The sequence below is a fragment of the Nilaparvata lugens genome, chromosome 10 (assembly GCF_014356525.2).
Source record: "Nilaparvata lugens isolate BPH chromosome 10, ASM1435652v1, whole genome shotgun sequence".
In the NCBI taxonomy this organism is placed as follows: Eukaryota; Metazoa; Arthropoda; class Insecta; order Hemiptera; family Delphacidae; genus Nilaparvata; species Nilaparvata lugens.
This window is the reverse complement of record NC_052513.1, coordinates 11,574,248-11,590,780: the sequence shown is the minus strand read 5'-3', so window position 1 is coordinate 11,590,780 and position 16,533 is coordinate 11,574,248. Positions and strand designations below refer to the sequence as shown.

Here is a 16,533-nt window from a genome sequence, read left to right as displayed (position 1 = left end):
TATAGTTTTTATAAAATAAGTTGAGACGTGATCCTCCATCCGATAAATATACAGCATTGCAAAATTGTGAAAAGTTAGAACTTTCTAAAATTTCTAATTTAACCGCAGAATTGTTCGTAGAATATAATATCCGATATTCCAATAGTGCTGAAAAAGTTTCAGGGTTGAGGATTGAAAGGACATTTTTTTGTTAAATTAAAAACATTACGAAAACATGTTTTCCTTACGAATACTTTCTCAGAATTATGGAATGTCATAATGAGTAAGAATACAATTTATTTACAGTGACAAAAAATCGTCATACTATTTTTAATGATAATTACTGTTTATGATTTCCACCCTGATATAATTTATTTATTTCCTTCGGTACCAATTCTGAAATCATTCATTTCAAATCCAATCATTCTCATCTTTTGAAGTAATAACAATAAAAAACATGTTTCCTTATAGATGTACCGTATTCAATTTTTATTTTTCAAGTATATTATTCAAGTTTATAGTATCTAAGTCGAAAAACTTTGGAAAATGTCTCCTTTAGAAATTTTTAAAAAGCCTGATGCCTGATGCACACTGCCTAAAGACACAAGTTTCCTATTTGATAAAACCTTTGTTGTATCTTAGCTGCCTGAAAATTCTTTCTTGAGATAGTGTTCATGGGCCGTTTCAACAAATGACCGATTTCAGTGATATTCAAGTGGGCTATCAAAAATGAATTTAAATCAATAATTGAATTATTCAATTTTTTCAGGTAAAATTTTATGAATACTAGGTACCTTCCATTTAGTTGTGATTATTGACTGTGAACCAGAGAAATGTCAAATAATGATATGCTTGCTTACCTGCCTAAGATTCTCTAAATTCGATTCTCATATCATTAATGAGCTGTGAATCATATATTTGATTCTAATCATAAATTTATATGAGAGCTGTGTCATTAGAGAAGGCTGTTATAGTTCCTACAGACATGATGGAATTTTGCATTCTGTATAACAGTTATAATTCAACTAATTTATCATATTCATTAATAATACATTATTCATTTAGAATCTATATAGAATTCATATGAATTAAAAAAAAAACATTATTCTTGGAATAAAATAAAAATAATCAAGTACTCTTTTATATTTTATTAACGTTGAATAAAGAGTATCTTTGAATAAGGCTTGACAAACTCAAATTTGTCAAGTTGATAGTGCAGGGTCTGAGAGATTTACATTAACAACTAGCATAAATGCTTTTGACAAGTTTAATATTAAGTTTTCCCACATTCAACTGGCTTATTATTTTCTTTATAATATCATTGTGCTAGCCTCAATAAACTACTTTGTGTTTAATAAATGGAAACGTCAAACATAACATGACTCTTTGGCTTTTGGCTCATTAGCTTTTGTCTCTTCATTTACAGGAAAAGATCCAAAAGTCAAGTGCCATGTTTGAAAGTACAGATACCAATGCATAGATTAAAATGGAGAATAAACAGAAGAATTCAGAAAAAACTTGAAGAATTGTTTGGATATGATGATGAATTCCCATTTTCAACACTTGTGCCAGAACCTGTTAACAACAATACAAAAATAAATTCAAATGACAACAACAAAAATACTCTTGCTGATGAACTTGTCTTTGAAACTGTTAACAACAATACACAGATAAATTCAAATGACAACAACAAAAATACTCTTGCTGATGAACTTGTCTTTGAAACTGTTAACAACAATACACAAATAAATTCAAATGAGAACAACAAAAATACTCTTGCTGATGAACTTGTCTTTGAAACTGTTAACAACAATACACAAATAAATTCAAATGAGAACAACAAAAATACTCTTGCTGATGAACTTGTCCTTGAAAATCTACATGAGACCCCCACACTGCATCATGATGAGGCTCAATGGAAACCCTCACAACAACCAAAACAACTTGAAACAAATGAAACTATTGATTTTGATCTCAATGACACAGCTATGGTTGATAAACTTTTCCCGAGTTACCCACGATTTCCTCGTATCTCAATCCCTGCAGATACTGTAATGCTCTTTGATGAGGAATTGATCAGAAAATCAACAATTGGTATTGCAGAAGACAGAGAACAAAGTATTGTGAAGACAGCAGAATGTTTGGACAGGACAAGTGATCATGGCTCTATAAAAACTGAAGTAGATGATGATGATGATGTAGTGTTTGTCGGGGAGAAGACAATTCAGCCCACACCAACTGAAAAATCTGTAATCCGTGTCAGGTCACCAAATTTCTTGGGGATTGACTCCTGTGGTCGCATGGACAATGCTTTACAACAAAATAATGATTGTTCCAGCGAAGATGATCCAGGTAAAATTTCTAGAAATAAGAGTACCAGTAATCAATGGTATGAAGTGAAGATTCGGCTGAAACTTCCAGAAACAACTGAGGAAACTCCAAATGTTGAGATTGAGCATACAACTTCAACGTTAGCATTCCCAGTGTCTGCAACTAATATAAATATTCTTGATAACCCTCCAACTTACAACTACTCAGCTGCACAATACTCCGGTGGTAGAACAAACAACAAACAGCCAAATCAACAATCACTCAACCAGCATAATCCGTTCAGTATGGATGAAGATGCCAACAAATGGTCACAATTGCCACCAGGCCTAACAAGACAAGAATTCAATGTTTGGGCTACTCAACCATTCAGTGAGGCATCACCAGCTATATCAGTAAATCAACAAAAACCTTCAACGGATTTCAGCAATAGTCAGCAGCTATTGAGGCCCACATACAGTGGGACACCACCAGCAACTCCAATAAATCAGCAAAGGCCGTCAGCAGATTTCAGCAATAGTCAGCAGTTATCAAGGCCCACATACAGTGGGGCACCACCAGCAATATCATTAAATCAGCAAAGGCCCCCAGCAGATTTCAGCAATAGTCAGCAGCTGTCAAGGCCCACTTACAGTGGGTCACCACCTGAAATATCAGTAAATCAACAAAGGCCTTCAACAGATTTCAGCAATAGTCAGCAGCTATCAAGGCCCACATACAGTGGGGCACCACTAGAAATACCAGTAGATCAACAAAGGCCTTCAACAGATTTTAGCAATAGTCAGCCATTATTAAGGCCCACATACAGCGGAACACTACCAGCAACTCCAATAAATCAGCAAAGGCCTTTAACAGATTTCAGCAATAGTCAGCAGCTATCAAGGCCCACATACAGTACGGCACCACCAGCAATACCAGTGAATCAACAAAGGCCTTCAACAGATATCAGCAATAGGCAGCAGTTATCAAGGCCTACATACAGTGGGGCACCACCAGCAATACCATTAAATCAGCAAAGGCCTCCAGCAGATTTCAGCAATAGTAAGCCATTATCAAGGCCTACATACAGTGGGGCCCCACCAGCAATACAAATGAATCAGCAAAGGCCTTTAACAGATTTCAGCAATAGTCAGCCATTATCAAGGCCCACAAACAGTGGAGCACCACCAGAAATACCAGTAAATCAACAAACGCCTTCAACAGATTTTAGCAATAGTCAGCCATTATTAAGGCCCACATACAGTGGAACACTACCAGCAACTCCAATAAATCAACAAACGCCTTCAACAGATTTTAGCAATAGTCAGCCATTATTAAGGCCCACATACAGTGGAACACTACCAGCAACTCCAATAAATCAGCAAAGGCCTCCAGCAGATTTCAGCAATAGTCAGCAGTTATCAAGGCCTACATACAGTGGTGCCCCACCAGCAATACAATTGAATCAGCAAAGGCCTTTAACAGATTTCAGCAATAGTCAGCAGCTATCAAGGCCCACATACAGTACGGCACCACCAGCAATACCAGTAAATCAACAAAGGCCTTCAACAGATATCAGCAATAGGCAGCAGTTATCAAGGCCTACATACAGTAGGGCACCACCAGCAATACCAGTAAATCAACAAAGGCCTTCAACAGTTATCAGCAATAGTCAGCAGCTATCAAGGCCCACATACAGTGGGGCACCACCAGCAATACCAGTAAATCAACAAAGGCCTTCAACAGATATCAGCAATAGGCAGCAGTTATCAAGGCCTACATATAGTGGGGCCCCACCAGCAATACCAGTAAATCAGCAAATGCCTTTAACAGATTTCAGCAATATTCAGCAGTTATCAAGGCCCACATACAGTGAAGCACCACCAGAAATACCAGTAAATCAGCAAAGGCCTTTAACAATTTTCAGCAATTGTCAGCAGTTATCAAGACCCACATACATTGGGGCACCACCAGAAATACCAGTAAATCAGCAAAGGCATTCAGCAGGTATCAGCAATTGTCAGCAGTTATCAAGGCCCACATACAGTGGGGCACAACCAGCAATACCAGTAAATTTGCAAAGGTCTTCATCAGATATCAGCAATTGTCAGCCGTTTTCAAATCCCACACACAGTGGGGCACCACCACCAATACTGCCAGCTGAGAATGTTGAGAATTTTCTGGGAGGAATTCAGGTGCAATCTAAACTACCAGACCTTTCTGAGGACCCAAACCTATCAGAATTACTCGATTCAATGCTTGAAATCAATCCAGTATCAAATATGGTGAGTTAATTTTTCAAATATTTATCCACATTGTACTCTGTAAAATATTAACCCACATTTTCTTGAACTTTAACAGTTACTCACAATCTTCAATTACAGTATAATGTACATTCAACATTGGTGCCATTTGGGATGTCAACATTCTAACAATTCACTTCATAGTCACCAATCAGCAAAAAGAAACAGGTGCAAAAACATTCTATGTACATTTATAAATAACAAAACTGTTGAGAGCCTTTTTCTTGTTTCACAATACTCACAAAACATAGACTATTGTCTGTTCATCCTCTCTGCCTCACTCTGTATAAATAGTGGGCTATGTTAACTATTTCACTTGAGTATTTTAAGGATGGATATATTCTATGAAATTATCCGCGGATTGATTTGACTTGCTTGATCCTGATTTTTCGTTGCCATTACAGATGATAATTTCTGAGCGTCGTGTGAAAATCCGCACTGAGTCTCCTAGATATTCTTCTGTGGCAAAAGAATACCCCCTAACGAAGCCTATCCCCTAACCCCTTCCTCAATTTGTTTCGTCCTATGTTATTGTTGTGTGAATGGAGCTGCATCAATGTTTTCTTGCTTTGGTGACAATTGTGTTGTAGACCGTTTCATTATTATAGATGAGCGATTCACATTCATAATTAACTTCCATAAAGGAGAGACTTTCAGGCTGTTGTCTCTTTTATTTGAAGCTCCTCGCTTTTTGATTTCTAGCGCCTGTCATACAATTCTCACTCGATAATCCCATGTTTTATGCTGGCTATTTGTGTGAATTTCACGAAATTTATGATATGACCTGACTTTTCATGTGGTTATCTATTCTAGCTCTAGTCATTTGATGGGCGTTTTCAGAACTTGTGAAATAATTAGATGAGGCTTCAATAATGGCTTCATTTTGTGATTTTTTAATACTCTTCCTATACTGTTTGTGGTGTTGTCCTTAGCAGTTAGTAGGCCTACCCAATATTGCCCAATAGTGTCGTGCCCAATTTTGAGCAGTTGGTGAAAACATGCAATGTAGAAATAAATATTTTCCAGTGTTCCTATACCCTATTCTATTGAGGAGGCAATATTATTCATGTTTGTGGATATGTATGTAGGCTATGTATGTTGGACGGATCTCGAAAACGGGTCAAACGATTTTTATTGAATTTGAAATATAAGTTCGTGATATAAAACTTCTTTTGGAACAGGTCTCGCGTGTTTTTCATCGTAATTCAAATGCTGTTTATTTTTTTATTCTTCTTAATAAAAAATGTAGAGGATAAAAATAGTACTTCCACATGCCACCAGGCACACTCTTAAGGTTATTCAGTTTTGCTCTACAAGTATGTGATCACACTTATCAGCCTACCCTCGTATATACATTGGTTAAATTTAGGCGTAATGCTCTTAGTGAGGTGATAGAAATGCCACTTATTTCTCCAATTTCTATAATATTATCACCAGTTTCTCTTTGTTTGCTCTTTCGAGCAAAGCTTTTTGCCCCCGATATTAATCGTGCTCATCAGTGGATAAAATATAGAATTAATGAATGTTGAATATTGTGCATTATTATTGTGAATAACTAGCAATAAACAATTGCATGGTATCATTTTTCAACATATCACCTAGTCTTCAAGGTTGTAAATCAATTATTGAAAGTTGTGGCCTGTGCGATGAAAGAAGGGATCTAATGATCTCAAGAACGTGGCTGAACTGAATCAAGATTTGACTTATTTGTTACTTGACTCAAGTCCTTGGTGACAGGACAAAGCCTGCATGAGCTTTTTGTGCTTAGACATTTGTGCAATTTGTGCATAGACATGGCTTACTTTAGATCTAAAGTAGGCTATGGCATAGATAATAATAAGAGATGTTCAACAACATCTGATTTGTGGGATGTAAATCAACAACTTTTCTAGCAGCAGTTCACTGATTCTGATTATATTAAAGTAATCCTCTGCAATCTGCCTTACACAAGTTTCGAAATGTGAACAATCGTTCATGCAACTTGGTGTGCTTTTAATACCATACATTATCAAGTTATGCTTCTTTTTAAATTATTGGATGTGTACAAACAGATATACAGCAACCATGGTGAGCATTTGCCTACAAGAGGCATTAGGGGCGCCAGTAGGAGAGCAAGAGGCAGTAGAGGGGCCAGATCTGCGAGAGGCACTAGAGGTGCCAGAGGCACTAGAGGTGTCAGGGGCACTAGGGGTGCCAGAGGCACTAGAGGTGCCTCAATTGCAACATTTGCCTGTACGTCAAGTGATTCCTCTTGCTACCAACATTCAGCTGATTCAGCTGACCAGCAACCATTCACTGTGATTATGATTTCAAGCAATCTTATTAACACAAAGTAGTAGTGCCGTAACACATCAGTAGTAATAAACAGCACGTTGTAGTAAAGAGACAGTGTTTGCTTCTTCTGTGTCATAGCATTAACAACGTATAAAGCTGCGTTCACACCAATAATCCTTATACATTCTATTAGATTGAACGGAACTTGACAAACACATATGCTCATCATGCGTATGATAAGTTATAACTTTGGTGTAAACGCAGCTTTACATCATTAATAACTTGTCAACAACTGTACCGTATTTGACTTTCTGTTGATTTAATTTTGCTGTTTAGACTAGTAGTTCTGTGAACAGTAGACCTCACGCAGTTTCTCATCTACAAGTATCTTATGTCACCTGTTTGAAATGTTACAAACTCAGTTCACGTTTGAATTTGTATTCATCCATTTCTGTGATAATCTTCCCTCCCATCTGATGAAAATATTCCTCTAAATATTTGAAATTTTTTTTCAGTCAAAAATATTATAATTTCTCCAGCATTATTTAGTTCATATAATTATTTTTAATTTATTTATTTATTTTTATAATTTTTATTTTTAATTTTAATTTAATTATTTCTGTGGAAAATATTTATCATCATAAAAATAAATCAACAACTATTTTAGTTATAGACAATATTAACATCAAACATACACATTTCTTCAATCTCCAATCTCTTTTATTCAGAATAATTCTGAATAATTATTATAATTATAATAATTATTATCAGTTATTTTTCAGTAAATTTTCAGTTTATCGGGTACAATAATTATTATTAGCCTATTCAAATTGAGAAAAACTCATTTTTATTTGTTTATTTATTTATTTATCATTTACTATCAACAAGGACAAATAAACAGACTACAGTCCAAAACTTACTTGTCAGCTTATTGATTATGAATAATTCAATTCAATAGAGAAAGCAATAGGAATGCCCTATGGACATTATCATGAAAGAGCGCCTATGAAGTAAGATTGAATACATAGCGCATGCGCCGTTAAACGGTGCATTTCTCTTGTGTCGCTCCCCAGTGTCAAGTGAAAAAATCTGGTGTGGCGCACTCACACAACTTTCCTTGCCGTTATGAAAATTGATCAACTGACGCTAGTGTTGACGCGCATCTCAAGTCTACTATTCAAAGATTTGAGCCAGCTGGTGACAGGGAAATAACTCTCGAGACACACGAGGTGTGCTATCTCTTCATAGTGAATGATTTAATAGAATCAACAGTTGCCAACAGTTTGCAATTGGATAATCACATTTTCTCGAATTTCTAGCTTATTTTCAATTTAGGTGAAAATGTTACTGATCATTAATTGTAGAGATTCTCATGCTTAATCTTTTCCACTCCAAAGTTTTTGTTTCAATTGTATCTGAAGCCTGATAACTGAGAATCTAAACTCAAACTTTGCATAGATGGGGCGGAGCTCCTGAAATTTTTACAGATATGGGACTTGTGGCAGTTGATAGAGCTTATCAATGACTATTTCAGGTATAACTTTAATCAAAATCGTTGGAGCCGTTTTCGAGAAAATCGTGTTATTGACAACATTTTCGCCATTTTAGCCGCCATCTTGCATTTGATCGAAATTGTTCGTGTCGGATCCTTATAGTGTAAGGACCTCAAGTTTCAAATTTCAAGTCATTCCGTTAATTGGGAGATGAGATATCGTGTACACGACGCACATACACACACACACACACACACACACACACACACACACACACACCACACACACACACACACACACACACATATATATATATATATATATATATATATATATATATATATATATATATATATATATATATATATAGACTAATACCAAAAAACCACATTTTTGGACTCAGGGTACCTTGACACGTATAGAAATTTAGAAATTGGGGTACCTTAATTTTTTTCGGAAAGCAATACTTTCCTTACCTATGGTAATAGGGCAAGGAAAGTAATAGACACAGCTTCTCCAGAACATCTGTGTAATCTATTTGTCAGCTTAGATTATGAATAATTCTATAGTCTGATTAATTCTATCTTCAGAGTAGTTGATTTTTAGTATTATTATAGTAGTATTATATTTGTATCAGAGTATGGAGGAATTCTTTTTATTTTCATACCTATTATCCTTGATATGCAAAATTTCAAAAAACTGATGTTGCTTTCCATGACGAAACACTATATAATAACTCTGTTGTAGTTCTGACACTGTGTTACTTGTAAATATTTGAAAAACACTTACTTTTCTTGGAGTATTGAGGAATGCATTTCACTCCTGAAGAGGAGCTTCAGGCTGGAGGCTGGAGGCTGATGAAGCTCCTCTTCAGGAGTGAAATGCATTCCTCAATACTCCAAGAAAAGTAAGTGTTTTTCAAATATTTACAAGTAACACAGTGTCAGAACTACAACAGAGTTTCAAAAAACCTTGTGTAACAGTGTAATGCGCAGTTGAAAAAGGAATATTACTGCCAAATATCATAGAATTCTATCAACTCGTTTGGCCGTAATCGCGTAACATACAGACAGACAAAAGAAAATCTGAGTTAAAACATAGACCTCACTACGTTCGGTCAATAATTTGGATATATCGTTGGATCATCTTCTTCTAGTCTGCCCCATCATGTCTTTCTATGTGCATCTTGTTCTATTCATGACACTTGCTGTAATTTCCTACTTGTAAAGCATAAATTGTGTTGTGTCCATTTCCTGAATGATATCAATACAAATCTGATTTTACAAGAAATACAATGATTATAGGCAAATCAATATGATCATTTTTAATATTACTGAGATAATACTCGAAATCAGTTAAAAAAGGAAACTAAAGATGTTTTTTGTAGTTTCGTTAGTTCAAAATCTAGATTTTATTCATTAACATTTTTAAAACTAAGCCTAATTATCATAATTGAGCTAATCAATTACTTTTTTCATTGACTTACAATGTTGCATGCTTCATCCTTAAATTGCTTCTATTTAATGTTTTTTGTAAAAAACATATTGTAAAAAATGTACATGTTTGTAAAATTTTTGTATTTGCTGTAAAAAATTGTGCATGTTGCTTATGGAGTAGATGCTTTCAATACCTCCTGCACACATTACTAATATCACTTACTAACTTGGTACCGGTACTTCTTATGATTAGAAAAGGTACGGTAAGGATAAGCTACTTTTCCTTTAACCAGCTTTTTGAATCACTCTTGGTAACAAGTAATCAGGGATCAGGGTACTGAATGTCTCTTATATTTAGCTCTAGAATTGGCTTCCTTCATATTGAAAACCTCTTTCATCCTAGCATTGCCATATGGCCACACTAAACAAGCACTTGGAAAATGAGTGGGTCCTAACCTAACGAAACTTGCTAGAAGAACTAAGCACTTCTAGTCATTAGTCGAGATTGGAATCGTCTAACAGTGATATAAATCTTTAATTAAGTGTTTTGATAGGGCTACTTGAATTATTGTTCAATTATAAGTAGAAATTACTAGTACCCTTTTTATACTTTTTTCTCATGAACACAACTAGTTTCGAGTACTCATGTCATTTTCAAGTGTCAAAATATATTTTTTATAAAGAATAGTAATTAATTGTGACACGTGGAAATGGCATGAGTGCTCCAAACCAGTTGTGTTTATGTAAGAAAGGGTACTAGTTGTAATTTCTGTAATAATTGAATCTACTTTGATAGTCGACTAGATTTTATTGTTTCTATACAAGTATCTCTGCTTTCCGGAAATTTCTAGGCTGATTTTTTTGAAATAATATTTCCAGGTTATATAATTATACAATACCGGTAAACAATAGTGAAGAAAGATGTATTCGTAGTAATTCATGAGATGTATCATTTGGCCTCAACAAATCAATTTTCTATTCCACTGTTACCATATATAGTAACGCTATGGTAAGACATTCCACTGCTATTGGCAGCAACCAGTATATTATGGCAATATACCTATAATGGTAGAATTGAATGTGAACAACTTTATTTCTATTAGGCCTGAATGTACCCTCCAGAAGCACTAATCATTATCCGAATTTTTTCAAATTGGATGAAAAATTGTGGCTGCAGTAATATAAATTGTACAAGGAATCAAATTTTCATGGCCTGAGTAAAAAATACTACTTCACTATCAAATTAATCTATTGAAATGTTAATTTTGTCATTAGATGTGGTACTACACTGTAACAGTAGGCTACTCGTTCTCTAGCTAGCTGTGCATGTGTCCTTGAAACTGCACATAGGCAAGGTATGGTTCACGGGGTAACATTATCATTTTATTATTTTACGGGGTAACATGACATCCTTGCCTTTGCAATAACATCTGGCTCCCAACAGTCCTTCATGCTTGGCCTAGCAAACGCATAATATATTATTATGCTTCTGCGTATCATGGTAGATGCACGCCTATATTTTGAGCTCTACAGAATTCCAGCAAAAACATCTAGTATGATGATTTTTTTGAAAAACTTATGCTGCATTCATATGGAGTAATATTTGAAAAATTGAATAAAACTAGTCTGGAAGCTGTAGTGGGAGTAGTTTTTGAGAAAAAAGTTGAAATATGCAAAAAATCTAAGTAGAAAAACACAGACGTTTGATGCCCAATAACTTTCTTTAATGACCAGAAAACAAATAATTTTTGCAATAAAAATTGTAGAGAATTTAATTCTGAAAAGAATCATGTAAGCTGTGTAAACTAAACTTAAATAAAAGTTGAATAAAATGTATTCTTATGTAGTACATTACACCACAAAAATTTGTTGTTTTATGAGGAGAGAACTAATAACTCAGGTTGTAGCTGATTGCAAATAAAACATGGATTTTAATAACAGCTGTTCCAAAACAGCTGATTTATTTTGTTTTGAATAAGAAGATATTTAAAAGAAATTATCAGCTGAAAATTATGTTCAGAAATATTTTAGCTCACTGTTGAACAAAACAACAAAATGTAAGTTAGTCCTACTGTGACTGCGATGTGTTTTTTGTTTAATCTATTAATCAGTTATTTGTAACCATTTCACTTTGCTTTTGTGTAAGTGCTAACTTTTTAAAAAAGGCATGTAATTTTAGACATTATTCATACTCCGAATTAGCTGACATGCATTTAATGTATGGAATGGTACACTACTGTAATAGTACTGAAGCAAGACGTTTGTATCAAGAGAACTTTCCTAACCGAGTATGTTCAAGTTCAAGGTATTTTGCCACTATTCATCAACGTCTGTCTGAAACAGGTTCTTTGATATCCAAAGAGCACATTTATGCAGGCAGACCCCGATCTATTATGACTGTTGAGTTAGAACAAGTTCTTAGTGAAATTTATGAACATCCAGAGAAGAGCACGAGAGAATTGTCAGTGCAGTTTAATGTCAATCAATCTATTATTTGGAGGATACTAAAAGAGCAACAATTACATCCATACCACCTCCAGAAAGTTCATACTCTATTGCCACGAGACTGTATTCCCCGTGCTGGTATTTGCCGATGGTTTTTAGTAAAACTTGTTAACAACCGTTTTATTTACCGACGAGGCACACTTAACAAGAACAGCTATCGTTAACGTCCACAACCTACATATTTGGGCAGATGAGAATCCTCATGCCATCAATCCTAATCGTCCACAACATCAGTTTTCAGTAAACTTTGGGCAGGAACTTTGAACATCTACTTCTGTTCGAGCTCCCTCCCAGGCTTAATGACATAATCTACTTGAACTTTTTGAGAGAGGAGCTATTTATCCTACTTGAAGATGTACCTCTTCAGTTGCGCCAGAACATTTGGTTTATGCATGATGAAGCTCCAGCACACTTCAGTGTTGCTGTTCGTGAACACCTGAATCACAGCTTTCCAAATCAATGGATATGCCGAGGTGGGCCAGTACCATGGCCAGCTAGGTCACCACACCTGAATCCTTTGGATTTTTATCTTTGGGGACACTTGAAAACCTTAGTATACAATACTCCAATTGATACCATTGAAGAACTCCCATTAAGGATTATGAACGGAATAAAAATGATAAAGCAGACTCCTGGAATATTTGAACGGGTTCGACAATCGATGAGAAGACGTCTGAACATATGCATTCATATGCACTTTGAACATCATCCTTAATGTAATCCTAAATGTGGTGTAATGTACTACATAAGAATACATTATATTCAACTTTTATTAAAAATTTAGTTTATACAGTTTACATGATTCTTTTCAGAATTAAATTCTCTACAATTTTTATTGCGAAAAATTATTTGTTTACTGGTCATTAAAGAAAGTTATTGGGCATCAAACGTCGAAGTCTGTGTTTTTCTACTTAGATTTTTTGCATATTTCAACTTTTTTCTCAAAAACTACTCCCACTACAGCTTCCAGACTAGTTTTATTCAATTTTTCAAATATTACTCCATATGAATGCAGCATAAGTTTTTCAAAAACTAGTCCCCAAACAATTCAGCATTGGTGTATTTCACAAGAGGAACTGAATTCCGGACGAAAACTTTCACCCTGTAAAGCTTGCTAATGAAGCATTTATGGATATATGTTTATAAGATTTTTTTTCTTATTTTTACCTCTACTATCACGTATTAAATTATTTTACCATAATTAAGAATCATGATAAAGCCAAAGTTTCATCGATTTGTGAAGGTTACATAGTTTGAGCGAAAATGTGTTGGAAACGGAAAGGGAACACAGTTTACAGATAGAGGTATTGTCTGATTCTTATTAAATTCTATTCTGCTTTTAAATGAGAAGATTTACATTGAAAGTTCAACGGACAACAGAAATTATTAGTTTTATGAGATTAAGTTTCTTTTGGAGAAATATTGCGAAGTTTTGAAAAAAGTCCACGTTTTTGAACGGGTAGTATTGAACTCTAATGGCCCTCCGCCGAGAGGCAAAGCTAAAGGACGAGTACTGTACCTACTGCAAAATGAATGGAAAAGTTCGCATTTTAGTGCACATTAAATCAGGTATTAAAAAGTTTGAAAAAAATCAGGTATCCATAGTATAGCCAGAGTTGCCCATAGAGGGCAGACTACGTCATTGAAATTATTGGAGGGGGCTTGATAATAAATCTTTGGGGGGTTCACCTCTGGTATAAGTAGGATAAAAAGGACAGAGTAAGATTCAAATCAGCTGTTTGGAAATCTTTTCCCGCCATAAGCAGACTGCTAAGGCGCGCACACGCTCAGTGTCCAAGTATTGATTTTCACAGACACACTCAATTGTATGTGTGTTGTAATATGATATTGGCTATTGAAATTAAATATTTAGAAGTGTAACCTCCAACTAGATTTTTCCACCTGAAAATCTTTTCCCCGCCAGGGGTGCGCGCGCGCGCTAGAGTATTGATTTCACACACACAATATTGTTGTACATCTAATAGGCTATTGAAATTTAATAGCTATTGATTTCCACCTTACCCTCCCCAGTAAGGTTTGTGAGTGAACTCACACTTCTAGACCCAGAACACTGAGAGTATTGATTTGCTGTACTGCAGGTTGCATAATTTACCCCGTGTTTTTTCTCACCTCTGTTACTTACCTTTGTAGCTATTGATTGGCTAACAAGAAGCCGTAAAAAAGGACGCACGTCTGTCCCCCCGGCGCTCGTGCCAGAGTATTGATTTCACACACTGTTTGTGTTGTAATATGAAATAATACAGTAAGTGAAGATGGGTAAAGAAGAGAAGAGAGAGAGGCAAATAAAATAATATATATTTTGGTTAACACACACACACACACACAAAGTACATTTATTTATTCAATTGGTATTACAGATAATCTCGAATTACATATTCATGGTCAATTTCAACATTGATTTTTTGATATAGCCATGCAAAGCATGGACAATCTGCAATGAACATCTATAGTTATGTCTATCAGCACCAACACTATTCTGCTGTGTTGCAAGAGATTCTTGTATACATAGACGTATTTCCTCCAATAATGTAAGTAAATAATGTTCTTCACAATAGACATGTGAAATTGAGCTACTACATTTCTTTAACAGTCCATCAAGGTTTGGTGGTCTAAAATCAGAAGCATACTCACACGAAATATCAATAATTCGAACATAATCGTGAATTACACCATCTAATTGTTTGTATAGGAGAGTCATTATGTCAAACCCATAAACATAGATTTCTATTCTATTTCCTTGCCTTTTGGTTGGATTGAACAACCACCTGATCAGCTGATGAGGGGGGAGGGGGGGAGGGGGAGAGGGGGGAAAACAGCTGATTTGAATCTTACTCTGTCCTTTTTATCCTACTAAAGATGAATTTGCTTCTAAAGCTCCTTATCAGTTTCTGGGTTTACGGTCAAAACTATGGGCATGCAGATTGTATAATGAAATTATTGGTCAACAGCAACAGCGGCAGCAACATTTTGATAAAGAAACAGAAGATAGATTAGAAAATGAACGTAAAGTAGGTCTTATTAAAAAAGCAAAGGGCGTAAAACGATGTATTTTGTCACGCAAATTAACAGCACAACATCCAAAGTCTAATCAATACATTTCATTTCAAGACTATTTTAATTGCCTATTCGAAGGTACAGAGATGTACAGAAGCCAGAATTTAATTAGATCGAAAAAACATAAAGTAATGACAATTTCACAAAATAGGAAAGCGCTTAGTTGCCAGGATGAGAAACGGTATATCTGTAGTGATAAAATTAGTACATTAGCTTTAGGTCACTATAAAATTCCACTATTAACAGAAGAAGAAGAAGAAGAAGATTTGCCTGTTGTGTCTTCTAGTAGCGAATAATTTTTTTGTATTTGTTGTGTTGCAGATGATATCAAAAATTATTAGATTAAATGTTGATGCTGTCGAAGTAAGTTACAATATTGATCATCAGTGTATGAGAATAAGACACGCAGATTCCGCGATTGTATCAGCTTGTGTTCAACAAGAAAATTGTGGAACTTATTGTGTTAATTCATATTTAAAATGAATATAAATAGGTTATGGTTTGAAGTTGAATTGACAGTGAGAAAAGCAGATTTTACATGTGTTGAAACAATTGTAAAGTCAAACAGTGCGTCATTTTACTTCTCATCATTTCTTTTGAAAGGTACATAATTATTTTAAAAAGTGAAAGTACTCATCAACTTCAACATTATAAAGACTCTATAGTGTGTGTGTGTGTTTATTCATGTTTTATATATATAAATCTTTGCACTTATTGTTGTATGTTACTAACAGCACTGACACTATATTTGATTGTTACATTCAGAAGAAGAAAATCATAATGTTTTGAAACAAATGTATGTGTTTTTTGTCAAATCAAATTTGTGACTTGTATGTCACTAACACACTCTAGTGTTTCACATATAGGTTAATAGCACTCTTACAATACACTCAATCATGTTTGTTTATCAAAAAAAAGAGTAATCGAAAAAGTTTTTGTGTGTGTGTTCATTACCATAATGTGTTAATAAAAAAAAAAAAAAAAAAAAAAAAACATAACTGAATCACACTGGCTCTCTTTCTTTCTTACTTCTCTTTCCTTACTCAAACTATACTAAAGACACAACTAAAAACTGTGTCAGTTGTAGAGGAAAATCAATATAGCAAGTTTGTCTTGTGACAGTTTTTAGATGCCCCCTTTACCCAATGGGTGGGGGGGGAA

At 34.9% G+C, this 16,533-nt stretch overlaps 1 protein-coding gene across 20 annotated transcripts in view; it reads left to right on the top strand.

The window, feature by feature from the left end:
• Positions 1-16,533, top strand: part of LOC111064544 (dual specificity protein kinase splA) — a 70,862-nt gene that overhangs the window by 53,368 nt on the left and 961 nt on the right. For 14 of the 20 annotated variants that reach the window (XM_039436284.1, XM_039436286.1, XM_039436285.1 and 11 more), the window contains 3 exons: positions 1,406-4,571; positions 6,641-6,886; positions 15,694-16,380. In XM_039436284.1, the coding sequence (XP_039292218.1) occupies positions 1,406-4,571; positions 6,641-6,886; positions 15,694-15,855 (3,574 nt within the window). In that variant the 3' untranslated portion in view covers positions 15,856-16,380. Of the gene's footprint in view, positions 1-1,405; positions 4,572-6,640; positions 6,887-15,693; positions 16,381-16,533 lie in introns of those variants that run through there. The other 6 variants (XR_005572265.1, XM_039436298.1, XM_039436299.1 and 3 more) reach the window with 6 other exon arrangements.